The 19,027-nt window shown below is 37.6% G+C and overlaps 1 protein-coding gene across 4 annotated transcripts in view; it reads left to right on the top strand.

Moving 5' to 3' along the window:
• The window catches only part of SHOC2 (SHOC2 leucine rich repeat scaffold protein), a 401,285-nt gene extending 383,142 nt beyond the window's left edge, over window positions 1-18,143 (top strand). For all 4 annotated transcript variants that reach the window (XM_069239398.1, XM_069239395.1, XM_069239396.1 and 1 more), the window contains one exon: window positions 6,521-18,143. In XM_069239398.1, coding sequence (XP_069095499.1) covers window positions 6,521-6,729 — 209 coding nt within the window. In that variant the 3' untranslated portion in view covers window positions 6,730-18,143. The remainder of the gene's footprint in view (window positions 1-6,520) is intronic.
• Window positions 18,144-19,027: the final 884 nt, after the last annotated feature.

Here is a 19,027-nt window from a genome sequence, read left to right as displayed (position 1 = left end):
TTTGTAAATTTGAAAATATATTACTTTAAACTACATTATGTACATTACTCCATTGCATGGGCACTATTACTAGCATACACAACTCCTACCTCACCCTCTGCGGGGGAAAACAATCTAAGATGGAGTCTACGCCCATGCGCAATGGAGCCGAAATGGGAGGAGTCCCTCGGTCTCGTGACTCGAAAAGACTTCTTCGAAGAAAAACAACCTGTAACACTCCGAGCCCAACACCAAATGGCGGGATGTGCACAGCATGTGAATCTGCAGCGACTAATGCCACGAACAGATGTACACTGGGTAAGTGACATTTTCCATATATATATATATATATATATATATATATATATATATATATATATATATATATATATATACATACACACACACTGGGTAAGTGACATTTTCCATATATAGATAGATCTATATAGATAGATATATAGATCTATCTATATAGATCTATCTATCTACATAGATATCAATATATATAGATATATATCTATCTATCTATCTACATAGATATCTATATGTATAGATATAGATCTATATATAGATCTATATTTTTTGTAGTAGTAGTTGTATGGTTTCCTTGGGGGCCAAAATGGCCGACCCCCTCATGTGAAATCCCTGGTGTCTAGTGGTGTTTCCTGGCCCCCGATCGCAGCTGTGCTGCGATCGGGGGCCAGGAAACACTTTCAGGAAGGCCTCGTAATAAAGGGGAGAGTCTCCCCTTTCTTACGAGGCCTTCCCGAACGTGGGGAAGGCCGCTTGGTGCCGTTTTCCCCATTGGAGCAGTCACAAAGGGGCAGGTGGGGGGCGGGGGAAGACACGGAAAAGCTTCTGTGTCTCCCGGGGATAAAAAAAATAATAAATAAATCCTCGGGTGCGACGCACCCGAGAATTTATTAACCCCCTCCCTGGTGTCGGCCACTGGTCGTGACCCGCACCAGGGAGGTAGTGTGGCCGACGCCCGCACCCAAGGTGTTAATTCTGAAGGTAGACGGATTCCTCTGTCCGACTTTGGATCTCAGGTTCATCAACAATTTCATAAAGACCATAAAGTTCAAGGTGACAACCTTGCAAGAAGTAATCCCACAGTTGCAGAGAGGAGATTTTATGTCAACAATAGACCTAAATGATGCACATTTACACATACAGATTAGTGCAAAACACAAAGTATCTAAAGTTTGTGATAGACAAGAAACATTAACAATTTAAAGTACTAGCATTCGCAATAAAGTCAGCTCCAAGAGTGTTCACAAAATGCCTGGCTACAGTAGCAGCACACCCCAGGAGAATGGGTATTCACGTATATCCATGTCTAGACGACTGGTTAGTGAGGGCACACTTCTACCATAATTACAAGAAGGACATTCAGATAGTAATGAGCATGTTGGATTCCCTGAGGTTCTCGTTAAGCATAGAGAAATCGTCCCCAGAATCAGAACAGGAGAAGATTTTTCTAGGAGCAAGATTGAACATAATTCTGGGGAAGGTGTTACCCAGTAAGAAGAGGACACGATATCTTTTGGAGATTCACCACTGCCAGAAGGGGTAAGCTCCGACAGTGAGGACTGTGGGGAGACTACTGGGGGAAAATGGCGTCATGTACTTTCTTAATTCCAAACTTGAAGCTGCATATGAGACCAATACAAGAGTGGCTCCAAAATCAATGGTCACAAGCAACAGAGAGTTGGGGAGAGCTAGGGTTGTCATGCAGAAGGTGCAGGAGAAAACCATGTGGTTCAACAGAGAAAATATTACACTGGCTGGAGACTGTTTCAGCAACCAAGCAACTAACTCGCTGACAATAACCACAGATGCATCACATAGGATGGGGAGCCCATATGTACACACTGAAAGTACAAGGAATTAGGAAGAAGTAAAATACAACAATCTTCTGGAATGGAAGACAGTGCTTCTTGCAATGAAAGCATTCCAAGGAACGATTCAGAGAAAGACAATATAAATGCAGACAGACAACACAACAGCAATGTTTTATATCAACAAACAAGGGGGGACTCAGTCGTACCTCTGTCCAAGTCAGCCGTGTAACTCTGGACAAGGACAATTCATAAGAACATAGACATACAAGCAATACATGTTTACCAAAGGTGGTTTCACAGTTTCACATTAATCAGTCTATTCAAATACCATGTTTTTGACAAACCCATAGACTCTTGCAGAAAGAACATTACACACATTAAATGTAAGACCTGCCATTATGTACTACATTGAAAATACAAATGAGACTAAAAGGACTCAGCAGTTGTTTCTCATCTTCAAAAGGTTACTGGGAAAAAGCAGTTACAAAGAATACAATAGCAAGATGGATTGCACAATTAATTCAGTTGGGCCACAACAGTGCAGGACAAACATTAACAAGGAAACCCAAAGCACACTCAACCAGAAAGAAAAGTCCCTCTATCCCATTCATGCAAAATACCCCATTACAAGATATCTGCATAGTGGCAACTTGGTATTCTGTACACACCTTTACAAAGCATTATTCTGTTGATGTGTTGATGCTCAAATGAATGAGGAAGCTGAATGAGGACAAATATGTTAAGACATTTATTTGCAAATTACTATCCATCTTCAACCCAGCCTCCTCACAAAAAAAGCTTTACAGTCAATGCACAGCATGTGAATCCAGAAAAGATTCACGTTGCAAAACATAAAGTTTCTTACCTATAGGTGTAGTTTTACAGCTTGAAGAATTTTCTGGATTCACAAGCGACCCACCTGCCTCCACCAAGAAGATGAGAAGAAAGAGGAAAAAAAAAAAAGCATCTAAAGATGGAGATAAAAGGAGTAAACATCCGGAGGAGGTGCGATGACGTCACAAGGGTACACCAAGTGGAGGAACTGTCGACACCCTCCAACAAACAGAGAAAGGAGTAGGACAAAATTTATTTTTGAGGTCTTAGAGAAAATAGTAGAATTTCCAGAACCAACCACTAGATGGCGGAATTAATGCACAGCATGTGAATCCAGAAAATTCTTCAAGCTGCAAAACTACACCTACGGGTAAGAAACTTTACGTTATTACTGAGTTTAATCTGTGAAAGTTGAAAACAAAATTTGGAGAGCCTGACATTTGACAGTGGCATACTTTCCAGTCCACTGTCACGTGGTCAGGCTCATGGAGTTCTTGCTGCCATTTTGGTGGATGATTTCTGTATGGAAATCTGTTAGCAGTATTTACTGCTGTCTTCCACTTACTCTTCCTACAGCATTCACCAGAAGGGGCATTTCAGATCACATTTAGGATTAGATTGTTTATTTTTATCATTCAGGAATCTAAGGGTTGCCACCATTTTCAAGACTTGCCCACTTTTATTTAGTTTTTATCTCAACCGCCTACTTATGGTTGTTGGTTTTTTTTAGTTTTTATCTGAACCTCCAGGCTTTCGTGTGTGCTAATGATTCCCAGCTTATCCTCAGTTTGCCACTTCTGGGAATACCACTATTCTCGAAGAGGTCTTTTGATATGTACCCAGCAACATTTAATAACATATGGCACAAACTCGGAGATCTTACTAACTCTGACTGGAGCTATACTGTTGGCCCAAATCTGTTTGTCTAAGCCGCACACTATCCAGAATGATCCCGAAACCTGAGCTCCTCTTTTGCAGTAAGATTAATGTTGAGCCAAAGATCTTCATTTTCTACCTGCAGCACCTGCTTCATATTTGAAGTGCCTCTGGCTAATGCCTTCTTCGCCTTCATCTCCTCTCTCCTGTACCAAGCCATTTCCAAAGGCTGCAGGTAAATGGTTTCTCCAAATTAAGTAAATTAGTCCTGTGCCCCACACACACACACTATTAAACATTCTCTTTAGTATGAACATAACTATCTTCTTTTCCTTACTCAGATTTAATTTGTAGTCTCCCACTCTCCCATGTTATGTGATTTAGTGTGCAACGTGGAATTTTAGAAACACAGCAGTGTTAATGTACGAGTTGTGTACATTTATTTTTACAAAACCTTGTTTTCAAATAGGGCCATATATGAACATCTGGCTTCATATTCTTCATAATGTCGTTCCTGTTCAACAAGTCTGTTCATGAATGGCCATGTGCATGTAATTCTAGGGCACCAAATGGGAGTTCTGCATATTAATCCTTAGTGATGAAACTGAGCCACGTGGAAAGTCATAGACAATTCCCTTCAGTAAAATATTTGTTTATTATTTTACCAGATGAAGAAGTCAAGAACTTAGAGTCTACCTGTCAAGGTGATAAAGTGTAAGCAGTGAAAAACTGTGAATTCAACTCTGTTAGCAATTAGTAATTCCTGCTGCTGTATTCAGTTTGTCATAAGCATTCAAAATCCGGATTGAAATCTAATGACGATTGCTGATTCTTGATTTGCCTCTAATTGCCGAATACCACTTTCATATAACATTCTCATCCATTTTATGCACATCACTTCTTTTACATTAAAATGGTGAGCATTTCTATCGGCATTGCACTTCTACCAAAGTCTCTTTTTTTCTAGACATTTTTTAAATAAAGATCTTGTAGATTATCAATAAGTTTCCGTAATTTTAGTATAGTTCCCCGGTTGACATTTGTGAACATATTTGATGGAAGCAAAAATAGCCTTGGAAAATATTGTTTCTTTTAACTTCCCTATAACTAGTCAACTTCGCATGAAGAGTCACACTTAGGTCAATTTTCCTATAACAATGTTTTGTAAACGTTTTCCTTATTCACCTATTTTTATTTGCACTATTAAAATCATCTCCCTAGAATGCCTTAATTCACCAGCTTTTTTTAGCACAAACTGTTAACTCCATTAGCAGTTGACTGAGGCAGGCTTGATATTAGCAGCACTTTTTGCTTTAGTTCGAGGCTGCCAAACTTCTCAATTGGTGTAGTTGCAAAAACCTATTGTGGTCTTACTAAAAACATACACAATTGGTTGTCTTTCCTGTCGCTCTTGTTTGGTTGCTTTTTATTTGTTTGCTTTTTTGTCAAACTTGTGATTGTCCCCTACATGGAGCATAGCATCTTTGATTACCTGGTTTCTACGGTTCCTCTGTTTGCTTTTAGGGAACTGTTTTTTTCTTCCTCCCCTGCACTTTTCCCATGTTCTTGCCTCCTCCACCTGGACTTGTGTTGCCCTCTTGCCAGTGTGCTTCTGCCTTGCCCCATGCTCCACATTACTATTTATGCCTGTGTTAATTCCCTCCTGTTGCTTCTTGCCCGTCCTCCATGTGTTCACCTACCTCCCCTTCTAATCCACTACCACCACCAACTTGTTCATTATTTATTTACATGGCCTTTTTGTAGGCGCACACATGCATACTGTCCACATAAGCACGCACACCTACAAAAGATGTGGTGTCCCCACATCATTGCGTTTTTTTCAAAATCTTTTTTTAGCCATGTTACCCAGAATTCACAATGATGCTTAGCATAGCTAAAAAAATAAAAAACAGCAAAGCCAACAGGTCTTCTACACAAGATCTATTGGCTTTGACAGTGCTTTGTCTAATCTCCTCTGGACCCTTCAGCTTATTGAAGATATTTTATATAATTGGCTTAGTCAAGAGAATGTATTCTCTTTCCCTTCTTCTTAATCTGTCCACATTGCTTTCTCTTCACACATAGTACTGATGAATGTCTCAAAAGGTTTGAGTTGTTGCTCCTCTTGGAAAACCATCTTTTGGTTTTGATCACTGTCTGCTATCTGAGTTTAGTTCATGCCATATAAAATTATCTGCACATTCATAATCCTATCCGTCAAGGTGTCCCATCTTGCACTTGAATTGTTAGTACTAGTTTAGCTACAGTACAAACTAGCAGTATAATTAGTTCTGATAAATCTTTTGAGATCAGAGTATCCACGAAAGGTGACCTCCCTTTCGAAGTCTGACATGACTGCTCAGGTAGAGATGGCAACATTGCCGTGACTGGCCACGGGAAATCCTTAGTTCTATTATTATCTTACATACTGCTGTTCACTGAATTTCCACTCACATAATTATATATAAATCCCTGACAAGGACCAACTTCAGGATCCACCTCGTGCTCACATTTATACGACGACCGTACTTAGTTTGCAGTTGTTTTGGGGGTTTTTTTCTGCTATTTTTCAAATGTCACCCCACGTGGTTTTTGAGTTCACTCATTGATGTTGAATTGCAGTCGCATTCACTTGCACATAACTGTAAAAGTCTTTGCTTTACTACGGAGCCCTCCTGTCATCTCCTGCCTCTTTGGCAAGGGTATTAAATATCACTGAGGTGATTTTGTCACATCTTCCCATCTATATTGTTATGACCCACACTACTCTCTGTGAAAAAAGTGAAGCCAATAAAACCTTGCCAAATCAAAACTGTAATTGGCTTACTTTGGGGTAACAGAGGATGTGTGATACTGGGTGCAGCTGATTTATACATATACACGTCTATTAAATGTTTTACTCTAACTGGATTGTAATGAACACCCTGTAATATTTTAAGACCGGTTTCAAAGCAGATTACAGCTATTTTTCTTTCTGTTTCATCAAGGTACACTGGAGAACCTGGAGGAACTGTATTTGAATGACAACCCCAATCTACATCTTTTACCATTTGAGCTGGCCCTCTGCAGTAAACTGTCAATCATGAGTATTGAGAACTGCCCGCTTAGCCACCTACCACCACAGATTGTCGCAGGAGGACCGTCCTTCATCATCCAGTTCTTGAAAATGCAGGGTCCTTACCGTGCCATGGTGTAACACAAAATGGACATCACTTAAACTGTACAAAAAAACCCTGCATTAATGTTAAAGTATCATACATATATACATATATTTGTGTATATATTTATGTATACATATATGTGTATATTTTATGAAATGAAAAAGGCAAATTGATTAAGGCTACATTGTGTTTCTGCTAATAGAGGAATCATAGCCATTTCGATTTTTTTTTAATCCTGTGAAATAATTCTTATCCACTTTTTCTTTGCTGGATGTTTTGTCTAACGAGTTATCTAAAATTGCCAGTTTACTTGATTAAAAAAGAATGCCAACATTTTCAACAGTAATTAGGAGAGAATATTAGTTGTTTTGGTATCGGTTGATCGACTTTTTTGTAATCAATGGTTGGCTATGGACATGCGTAGGGCTGTGTTCTGACCCCCTCCCCCACTTTCCCTGAGACCCCTGTTTCCAGTTCCCCTTCCTTTAATTTATTTTTTTTAGATTTTAACAATAATGGTGTTTTTTTTTTTTATATTGTTTACAGTCGGAGTAAATCACTGGATTGTTTTTAATGGGTTATGATTTGCTCTGTTTTAATCATCCGTAGCTAGATTGTTTCTGCTGAAGATCTTCGATTGCAACAGTTTTTTTTTTTGTAAAGTGTGTTTTTATTTTATTTGCATAGATCTGCAGGAACGTGCGCATTTAGGCTGAGACTGCAAGGAGTCTATAAACTCCTTGCATGCGGAAATATAACATTTCTTATGAACGGTTGGGTTGCAGGTTTGAATGATCTATAAAATCAATCGAAATGTTTTCTTGTGTTTTCCTAAATTAGTTTGCCGTTCACTATGGGCACAATATAAAACGACCAAGTTTACCTGAGCATAGAGCAAAAAAGAGAGCAACGAAGGTGCATTTTCTGTAGTTCTGAAAGTCAGTTGAATGGTTTAGATAATTACTGGTATTTACAGTGGATTTGAGAGAATGTGCGCATTCATTGCGAATAGGGCTATTGAATATGTAAGTGACCAGACATATATGCATTATCACTATTGCAAATGCTATTTAACAGAATATTTGAGCAATTGAAGCAGCTGCCTCACCAGGCTTGTAGAATAAGTAAAAATGTATATTTGGAATTATTTGGATGCGTACTTACTTACATCGGTTTGCTTTGTATACCCTTCCTTAGTGGAACATTTGTGCGTGTGACATTTTTCCCGGTGGTTTGTTGCTGATCTAAATGCACTTTTTCTTTCATCACTGCGGCATTTTCTTCAATCACTAGGCTTCCCTCCGTCTACTTTTTTTTTTTACCACCTCCTTTTGTTTCATGCCAGCAGAAGTAAGGTTTTGAAAGATGGCTTGCAAAGCTAAAGGCTTTCCAGGAGACTACCGTGCCAAGCAAGAATATGTTCATTTTTTCAGGCCAGTGCAGGTATTCCGGGTAATAGTGGCGATGCTTCATTTGAGTTAAGAGGTCGAATTTTAAATGGGAAAACTTTGTATCACGAAGTGCGTTTTAATTGCAGAAGATTGGGGGGTGTTTTACCCAGACATGGTAAACAATCTGCTAAGTTCAGTGGCGTATTTGAACCCTTTTTGCTGATGTTTGTTATTTTTATTCTTTATAACCATGCCTTGCTTTGGAAGGCAAATGTGTTGTGCCGTGTACTTGGAGAAACAAGCGTAAGAGTTGGTGTTGACAAATTCAGCATTATGTAAAATACAGCTGCCTGGTTTTCCCCCTTAGTAAATATTTCCATTGCTTAAGCCGACGCCATTGTGTTTAAGGTCTGATTCCTTTTGACCCTGTTGACCTTTTAAAAATAGTCAGGAGTCAGCTAAGCACATTTCAGAAATGTGTAGAGTCGGTGTGGCCACAGGACTCGACTTAATCACAGAAGCAGTTTACATTTCTGGGCTCTGAATTTTGTTAGCTGTGCTGGTTCAATGGTTTTAGTGGAAGAAGTCCAAGACTACAGCGCCCCGATTGCATTAGGCTGCCAAATGAAAGCCCAGGCCTGGAAAAAGACACAGGTAACCCGGTAGTACCATTATTTCAAAGTAGTGTAAATTCTGTTCATTTCGACATTTTAAAGGTATTGATGATCGTGTTCTTTATTGTTGCTTACAGTTTCAAAGGAGATGCTTTTACATGCCATTTCAGGGATTGGTCAAGATAATGCCCCCCTCTCCTTCCTCCTTATCTGTAAACTGTACATAATCAATATTGCTAACTTTTATAAAAGAAGTGCTGCATGTAGGTTTTAAGTCCCTCATCTTTATGTGGTCTAATGGGAGTCTTGACAGTATAAGCATTATAATTAAATACAAATTAAACGTTTTGTAATTCTGTGGAAAGTCTGTCACCAGCATTCCCGTAAAACTGCTGCTGGGAGCTTGTAATTGTGGTAGCCATCTTGAACAAGGAATGAGGGAAATAAAAAATATTAGATACTGCATTCTTAGATTCAGTACATCCAACCTTTCGGCTTTCTTTTCATCTTAATTGTCTGTGCAGCCCCACCAAGCATGTTTGACTGTAACAATGTCCTTAAAGGTAATACTACCGTGATTCTGCCAAAATTGAAGACATAGTTTCATTAGCAAATGTCAAACATGTATGAATGAGCTAAGTTCTTCAGCCAATTTCATACACAATTTTTTTTCAAAAGTTTCTCTTCTTCAGACTTGCTGTAGAAGCATAATTGCATATTCTTTATACGTCTGTTCAGACCTTAGTAGGAAATTGCAGGTGGCCTGGTAACACAAAAGGTTAATTGCAAAAAATAGATGCTTCACTGAATATAAGTTGCAAGGGTGTTCATGGCTCTGTGATTCATCACTGCGTATGGCCACTGATACTGCTTTAGCTCTGTGCAGTTCTGCAGATCTCCTTATGTAGTCTCTCTCAACCCTTCTTTTGTATCTAAGGAGGGACCCTGTACAATAAAATATGGACCTCTTGGCCTTTTCCTGCTGATAAACGAATAGGTGAAGTAGTAGTTTTAATTCCTTAAAGAATTTAGTGGAGAACACTTAAAGATCATGAATCTCCTCCAGTGTCCCTACTTTTCGTTATTTTATAATTTGGTGCCAACAATTATTGGATCTTTCTAATCATATTTGCAGTTACATTTCTTTAGGGAATCATTGGTGTGTCATTGACTCACTGCACCCTCTGCATATTGTGATACAGGGACTGGATCTGGTCTCTCTATAAGGGTATATAATCTATCCTCAAAAAGATGTGATAATTTAATGAATGGTTTAAATTAAACTTTGTCAGGCAAACATTCCTAACACACCCTCTTGGTATACCAAAGGATCTGGTGTTCTCTTTAGAATACCCAAACTTTACAAAAGACTCTATTATTCTGATGAGTATCTTTTTCTTTTAGAGCAGGGAGTTTTAATTATTTAAGGATGACAACAACTTACAGTACAATATGAAGCTCATAAATATTACACCTTGCAACCTTTTGTCTACTGTTATCGAGGGTGCTTCCTATTGGGTTTACTTGTCCTGTTTCTAGACCGTTCCATTATCTGCCGTTGTTGAAACATTTGAGGATTATTGTTTATATCCCTTAAATCGTAGCGCTGCTAAAATCAAATGCTAAATATACATTACAAAGCATGAAAATTGCAGTCTTAAGTCATAGATCAGAAAATGAGCTCCAACATGTTAGTTAATGTAAAACTTCACATTAATTAAGGTTATGTTCTGAGGGTGTGTAAATTATTTTTAGTTGGTGGTCAAGCGTTTCATACGCTTCCATGCAGCTGTCTAGCACAAAAGTGAAAAATCCATAACTCTGTTGCAGGGTTCACCCTCCAAACACCCTGGTTATTCAGCAGTTGCTTTAGCCATTTGGTCCTGGCATTGGAGTACGTTGACAGAACAACAGAAAATGGATTGTGCACCATCGGCAATTTTTTCTAAAAGTTCATATATAAAATGCCAAACCTATGTATGAAGTACAAAATGGTAGCCACTACAGGTTCATCCAGCTAATTGGGTACAGACGTCCTGCCATTTTGTGGATTTGCAGATGAACTCCAGAACAATTTTTTGTGTGTGTAAACACACACCGTTGTAAACTACACTAGTGGTAACAGCTTCCAGGGAAGTCCAACTCTCTAAAATATCTAGTTTTCCAAGCAGCTTAATGGTATACCTAACCCAACCCAATGATTACTACTTGCAATACTAAGGACTTCTTGTGAGGCTTTTCTTAATGGTGTAACTACTGATTCACCCCACGGGTGGACCCAGTATAGGGCAGGTCTTAATTTAGCAGTTGGAGTGATATCCATCTGCCCAAGCTCCAAACGTAGGTGGACTTAGAGGGTACAAAGAGTGAATTAGGTATTGGTTTTACAAACGCCATCTTATAGCTTAACAAGTTGGACAGTTCTTAAATTACTTCACTTTGACATTGTGCCCCATAGACCTCTAATGCTGGATGGATGAGTCTGCTTTCATCACATGCAAAACGTAGGGTGGCTCCCTATTACTGTGCTATGAGGCTCCTAGTTCCACTTTGATTTAGGTATTGAAGTTGTGTTCTGGGAAATAAAAAGATAGATCTTTACTATAGGTGTGTATAATTTGGTGCTGTACATAGTGTAACATGCACGTAGCTTAATAAAATTCAGGGCACTCGTAATAGACTGAGTTGATCCAGGTGGACAATTCATTGTATTGATTGGCCATTGTATAGCCAGTTTGCTTCATTGTGACTTGGAACATTTTGTTTGTGAAGTTGTTCCATCGGAAGATTGTATGTGGTGTGTTCACCAGGTTGAGGTCTTTTTTAGGATTTTAAGACTTTGGGATGTATTGGTGTAGTTTGATTTAAGGGGGGTTTGTAAGAATGCCAGTGTACTCTAGGAGACTGAAATCGAAGTCTTAAGTACAAGAGTTGCCCACATTTGTGTAAATGATACTCTGTGGGAAGGCCTTCATGCAAATATTGAATGGGGCACTTATCCTGAAACCGTGTTCTTGCCTGTAGCAGTTCAGTGTGCTTCTGCTTATTGCTGCTTAGTAAATGTATCCTGTTCACCTTGAGTTTGCAACAGTTAAGTATTACAACGTATGTGTAAATATGCTCATTTTAAGTTCGGGTGTGATCTTAACCACAAATAGAAAACCGAACTCGATGCACACATGCTCCAATTGCTGGACTGCAAAGGTTGCATCCCTCGTATTTCCACTTTTTGTTTTTTCCTCTGGAAGTAATGTTAACGGATTGCTTTAGTTGGATTTAGCAGGCTTTTTTGCCAGAATTATTCACTTTTGGCTTACAATTCGCTACTAGAACTTTAGGGAGCATCAAACCGGTCCCTTCTCCTTAGTTGTCTTTTAGTGTTGCTGATTGCTCGTTCAGTCGAGTTGCTTTCACTTTGTAAGTACTACAGATCAAGACTTCTGATACGTGTGCCAAAATTAATTCTGCAAGCTCTCAATATACTATTCAGATGTCTCCAATAATAGTTCCCTTCCCCTAGCTCAAGATAAAACTTGTCTCCATCAGCCTGCCAGGTTCTTAAAAGAAAGCACACCTGAAGAACCAGCAGTCGCAACTGTTCTGTACAAGGTTAATGCAAGAATTAAGTATAGCTGAAAATTAGTTGACTTTTTAAAACGAAAAAGCGGTGTTGCTGCTTCAAAGGTTTTTTTCACACTATTTTCTCACATTGAGAAGCTATTTCTTGTTTCCAGCATTTGTGAGGAAGAAGAAAAACCTTAATTACATTATAATTCTCTGTACATTTAAGAAACATTTTAAGGATTTCACTAACACCGTGTAATAACAAGTGTGCATTTTGTTTAGTAATATTGTTTGGTTTATAAGTGTCTTAAATGTTCACAAATATTGTTCATAGTTAATTATTTTATTGCAGTTTTTTTAAATGGTTAAGGCATTATGGTCAAAATAATGTGATGTTCAAATTTCACGTGTTTTATTATGATGCTTTATATAGTAAACAGTAAGCACATTTGAATGCAAACCTATCCATAGCAAGGTGAACATAAGCCTTTTACCTTGTGGTGTAAATGTGTAAAGTCATTTATTCAATCGATGTGTAATATGCCACTTTAAATACCAACGCAAACACACATAACTGCAAAAAGCTGTATATGTCCATATGCAAATGTGGAATAACGTAGCATTGTTTTCATGCCTTCAGGGGCAAATGTCCAAACTAAGTGACAAAGAAACTGATTAATGCTTCATACCCTGTTGAATATTTATTCACTGTTCATGGGAGAAAAGTAAATGCAAGTTAGCGATGATGAGTGACAGAATCATACTGTATACCAGTGATGCATTATTTTTTTTTTTTTTTCAACAACATAATGGACCCACCCATGAATCGATTCCAGCAAAGCCGCCATTGGGGCTAACCAAAACTCAGGCCAGCCCATTTTTTTTTGTAGTCTATTTCTGCTGTAAAGATGCTGTCTGCTCCATTTCTACAGCAATGGTGGCTGGTGTAATCCAGATAACATGGTTGCTAGTCGCCAATCCTCAAGGAGAGAATTGTTAAGTGTTGTAAATTATTGATAATCTAAACTGTTGCCCGGGTTTCCATAGTCTCAGTATAAAAAGAAAGCTAGAAATGGTATCATAATATTTAGAAAATACTAGCCCAGTGCCGGCTGACAAAGTGAGTTATGCAAGGAGCAGAGCATCCGTAATTGACAAAAAAAATAAGATATTGTTAAAGTGCAAATGCAGGTCTAATAGGTTTCTGGTTTAAGCACCACATAAACAGCTCTGAGCCGTCAATCCAGGTCATGAGCCAGAGAGCACATCATTTAACCACATTAGCCTACTTGTGAAGGACCAAATTGGGTGGAAGACTTCTTCCAGGATTTTAAACACAGGAAATTGTGGCTCCTAACGTTCACAATTTTTAAACGCCTGTCTTCCTGGTGTATTTGAGATCCAGAACAACATTTAATGGCAGGTGAAATGCTTAAAACTTGTGTACAGTGCTGAATTCTCACATACATTAATAGCACATTGTGTCTGGTTGTTACCTCTTCAAAACTTTGGTAAATTAATCTTTGTAATATATCCATGCCCCTTGCAAGCCTGGATCAAAGACGACTTAATCACTAGTTGATTATAGTGAGGCCCAGAATTGCATAAAACTTTGTATAGGCGAAACTACTAATCCATTTGTTTGCACTGGTTCTGGAAGGATAATATATCAGTCATCAAGATTCAAATTAATGTGCTATAGGAAATGTAAGTAATAGACAATATATCCTTTATTCCACAAAGACTGTTCTTCTGTAAAGCACTGTGAAAGGATACTTTTTAAAACTTGTTTTTGCAGTGTGGCTTATGAGCCAGTTTATCTACTAGGTGACATGCTGAAGGTCTCAAAAGTGTTTTCCTGGTACCTGCTTTTCAGTCAGGTTACTATATGAAGGATGTCAAAAAGAAAAATAACCTGCAACTGCAGATGAATTGTTGTATGCTCGTAATCCTGCCATTAAGAAACTCATTCCCCGATCCTAAACTAACATTCTAGGAAGATCTTTAAACTTTCTATACAAGCAATGGCTCACAAACCGTCTTTACCACCACTGAGAAGTAGGGTACAGCTTTAGATAATTATCTTGTTAAATCGGGAGGGCCTGAAATCCTGTGGTAAAATGTGATACGACTGCAATAAGATTGGGAATACAGCAGTCTGATTCAAGGTATTAGGTGAATATGGCATCCGTTTCACAGGCACTCAGGTCTACTGGTTCCATTTCAAACTTTTATTTGACGTCATCTTAATTTCAAGCAGTTTCATGAGTTGTGATTGTGAGATTTAAAATGCATATGAGGAGATAACATATGGTCAAAAGAGGTGAGATGAATCCTGTTGAAGTGCACAAGTAATCCTGGCTAAGTAAGTAGGTTCCTAAATGCTTGAAGGCTCTTGTCTAGGGTTTCTCTTTGATGTGTTTTTCTTATCAGTTTGCATGAGTTATTTTGTCTCTGGCCCAGACTTTTACATAGTGAATAACAATACTAAATTAATCATTTTAGTATCCTTTTTCCTCGGCTATACTTGTGGTCTTCAATCTTTGTCTTCTTCTCTGACGTTTTAGGTCTTTGTGCAATTTGTAGAGCTCATTTAACATGCTCCTTCAACCACAAAGATATAAAACACTTTTGTGCCTTCTTCACACAGAGAAAGGCTTGTTTAAAAAAAAAAAAAAAAAAGGAAAAGTTAAAAACCCGATTATCCATACCCATTCCAGCATCACCAACAATAAGGATTTCAAAATGTCCCTTTATTTGTTGATGTTGGTATACGTTTTCTTTTTTGGGGAGGGGCGGCGGCGGTGGGGGATTTACTGTGAAGTCATTCAACAGAGAGTCCTTTTAAGTCCTTTGGACCTTCTAGTCTATATCTGAGAGTTTTACTTTTACTTTGGTCACCTATAGTTTAGTTGCTGATTGCTTAAATTCCCTGTCTGTCGACATGCCCAAGATTCAGAATGACTCCAATAAACCTGTAATCTCTAGCTAATCTCCACATTGTATTTATCAGACCTGCTGCTATCAGCTAGAGTACGCCAGGTTGTTGTAACGTTGTGTGCCACAATTGGCTGCCTGCCCAGCTTTATATGCTAGAGACTCCATCTTGAATTTTCAGCTAGTAAGCACTGTTTAGCTAGTTTATTTTTGTATGTTACTTCCTTAAAAACATAACCAAAATAGAGTTTGTCATGGTGCCCAACACGCGTGCCTCTGTTTAATATTGCTTAAGATTGTGCCTAAAGCTAATATAGCATCTTAATGCAGTTGGAATAATTGAGGTCTCACATTATATTAGTTAATTGACTTCATGCAAGTGCAGAATGACCTAAAAACTTGACTCTAGTATTTTTTTATGAATTGGATGCAATATTATCTATGAAACTAAAAAAAAAAACGTTCTTCATACAGTGCATAGGTTTCCCAATATACAGTCATTATTGTAATGTACTGGCTAGTTTTCTCCTTTCAGTGACATTGGGACTACCATCAATATTCCTTTCCTCTCTCAGTTTTAGCCACTATTTCCATGGTAATACTCTGTACATAACAAATATATTTTGCTACCTTCTGGCTGAACCTTAAGTATTTCCATGATCCAGAAACCGAGCATGAATCTCAAATGTTTCCTATGTTCACCCCGTTTGTGACTCCAAGGTATTTCACCACCTCAGGACATTTATTACTCTTTGTAACACCACCACCACCATTCTAAAGTATTTTCCACGTACAAGCAAGCTTTATGGGTAAGTGCTCGATTGTTAGGCAAAGGAGGGGTTACATTTGCTCCAAGACTGACTGTGTCTCACTCATTTCAGCACTACAATACTCTTTTCTGTTTGCCTCTGACTGCTGCCTATCCACTGCCATTGGGCCAGCAGGAATGGAAAAAAGACAGGATGAGACTGCAGTGGCATTGCCATTTCATTTATGAGCACGCTATAGCTATATCTCTTAAATTTTATTATTTTTTAAAAAAATCTTATTTGCATACTGTGGATCAGCTGACCTTATATTGATTTTTATAGGGTAGCCCTTGAATTGCCTTTGTTTTTTCTCCTTCTTGGTTCAAGAAAATCAAGGTTTATTTACCCTTGAAACATGTTTTTATAGCAGTTATCACTAATTTTCTTTTTCTAGTTTCCACTTTTGCAATTCCCGTTATTCTTTATGCTTATTTATTTTCCTCTTTGAAATTCCTCTGTGCGTCTTTGTAATTTTTGGTGTCTCTTGCCTTATTCTGTAAATATTCTTTACATGATTATATGCTTGTGTTCCCTACTGCAGGCCATTTTTTCTGGGATGAATAACATGATGCCTAATACACTAACCATGTGACTCTTACTACACATTTAGGTTTTTAGATTTGCATTCAATTTATACCTAAAATATGTAATAGTAGTTGAGTTGTTTAGTGTGGCCTAACTTTCCATTTCTCCTACAGCATGTCCTCTTTTTAGGCAAGTTCTCTCAAATATGACTTCCTGTGTAGGTTGCTGATTGCCTATTAATGCAGTTTCTAACAAGGTTACTTGGTTTGTCTGGATGGGTTGGTTCAACATAACTTATTCAAACTTGTTGAACACCGTTCTGTGCTCAAAATAGCAATCCTTATTGAAAGGTTAACCACCCCTAATTATTATCTGCGTGATACAAAAATTGAAATGTCCAGCAGACTAAGCACAGTTTTATGTTTGGTCTTTAGTTATGTGCCCCACCTATTTGTTACTTTGGATTTGAGCAGGGTTCAGGGTGAATGTGATTTTTTTTTTTCTCAGATTGCTCTCCTAGTATGAACATTTGCACGATCCTTTCATACTAATTCAGATGTGCCACTTTGCATTTTAACCATGTAGTATTGTTCATTGAACAATAGTTCATAAACACAGACCGCTCAGGCACTTCTTACTGCTCCTTCATATAATTAGCACTTTGTTTCTTGCTGTTGGAACAAAAAAAATACTTGTACCATGCAAGTTTATTGCGCCTGGATAAATTTCCATTCATATAATGTTACATTTTCTCTTGAAACCGTTGTTAAGCAAAAGTGTGGCGTTTGATATTTGTAACATATCTTATTTAAATTTGTTCACATAAATATATTCATATCTACAGTGTTTCTTCTATGAGTGTCTTCTGTATCGAATGCTACAGGCAAAATCACTGTATCTTATCAGAGGGAAGTACTGCCTAAGACGTGATTTATTAAGAAATTTGAATGCAGCAGAGTATTTTGTACAGTAAATTCTGCACCTTGATTGCATCTTAAATCTGCATGTCAGATATCCTGCTTTTAATTAGATGTACAGGTGACAGAAGTTTGCACAACACAACTGAAAAGGCTCAGTTGGGATCATTACAAGCCTAAACTGAAATTGCGTACAGTATCTTTTTTGTATTATTCTAGCTGAGAAAATCATGTCTCTATTCTTGTGTTTAGGTTTTAATCAGTACAACACAGAACATTTGCTGTGGAATCTGTACCACAGTTTGATATGTGGGCACTAAAACTGATGTGTAACCAGTGCAACAAGATAATGTAATTTTAATCTGAATTATTGTAATGTTGATTATGTTATGTCTATATAACAATTGCCTTGTTTTTCTTTTTTTATAAGTCATTCTGTACCAATGCATTCATTATAAATAGTATATTTGTAAATGAGCTGCCCTGGAGTAAAGATTTTATAGTCTTAATGAGTTTGATTTACCATGACGAGGGTAAAACCCATGTGCTGTTTCACAGATGCTGCTTAAAACTAACTTGTTTGCCATTTGACATGGAATTGCAAAACTAAATCCTCAGTAAATGTTACTTCACCTTTTAAAGCTGGTCTCTGAGAGTAAATAATTTGAATAAATGTACTGCTTTTTGTTAAACACTTTGTTTGCAGTTTGCTAAATACCATCTGTTTACCATGCATCTTGAGAATACGAGTAAATTAAACTAGTTGTATTTATTTATAGGAAAAAACTCTCATTGGAAATTCAGGGCTTTTGTGGAAGTAACCTACTGCATGAGACCGATATATAATTTTAAATGATCACTAACAGACAATTATTGGTTAATTTACTGTACAAGTCACTTTTTGTTTAAAGCACAATTTCTTCCATGGAATGCTTTATTTTTTCTCTTTTTTTTAACCGAAAGGTGAACTAATGCTCTCCAGTTGCCTGAGTGATTATAAACATGTTCATAATATATGTTTATTATATTCTTAGACTTGAAATTAACAGATAGATTGTTAACCACCTAACTAAGCATGCATCCCTTTTCAATAATCGTCCTTGAAAAAGAGCAATGCTGTATCCAATTATTTGAAAATAATTTGATAACTAAATCAATTGACCTACTTCGTGTTATCTGTGCTTTTTCTTTTCTTGCAAGTACAGAATAGTGTAGACTTATTTGTAATTGAATTTATCCTTTGTGTGCTGGCCTTTAATGACCACATAAAATTAATGTTTTCGCCTATAGCAAAAGTATAAATTTAGTATAAAAGATGTCAACTACTAAAGTGTGGACATTGTTAAATGTTCTAGTCTGACTTTCTGGTGAAAGGGCTCTTATTTTAATTCATCATGGCACAATTATACATGCGGCTCACACTCCAAAGATAACTTGTGTTTAAATTAAATTCCAGTTATTATTACATCATAGAAAAGGAAGCAAATTGAAGTGTTGAAGGATACTAGATGAAAAAAACATATGAGGTAGGCTTGAAACAGTTAAATTACAATAGAGATGTCCCATCGGGAAAATA

This window comes from Pleurodeles waltl, chromosome 6 (assembly GCF_031143425.1).
Source record: "Pleurodeles waltl isolate 20211129_DDA chromosome 6, aPleWal1.hap1.20221129, whole genome shotgun sequence".
NCBI classification, from domain to species: domain Eukaryota; kingdom Metazoa; phylum Chordata; class Amphibia; order Caudata; family Salamandridae; genus Pleurodeles; species Pleurodeles waltl.
This window is presented reverse-complemented; position numbering and strand designations above follow the sequence as displayed.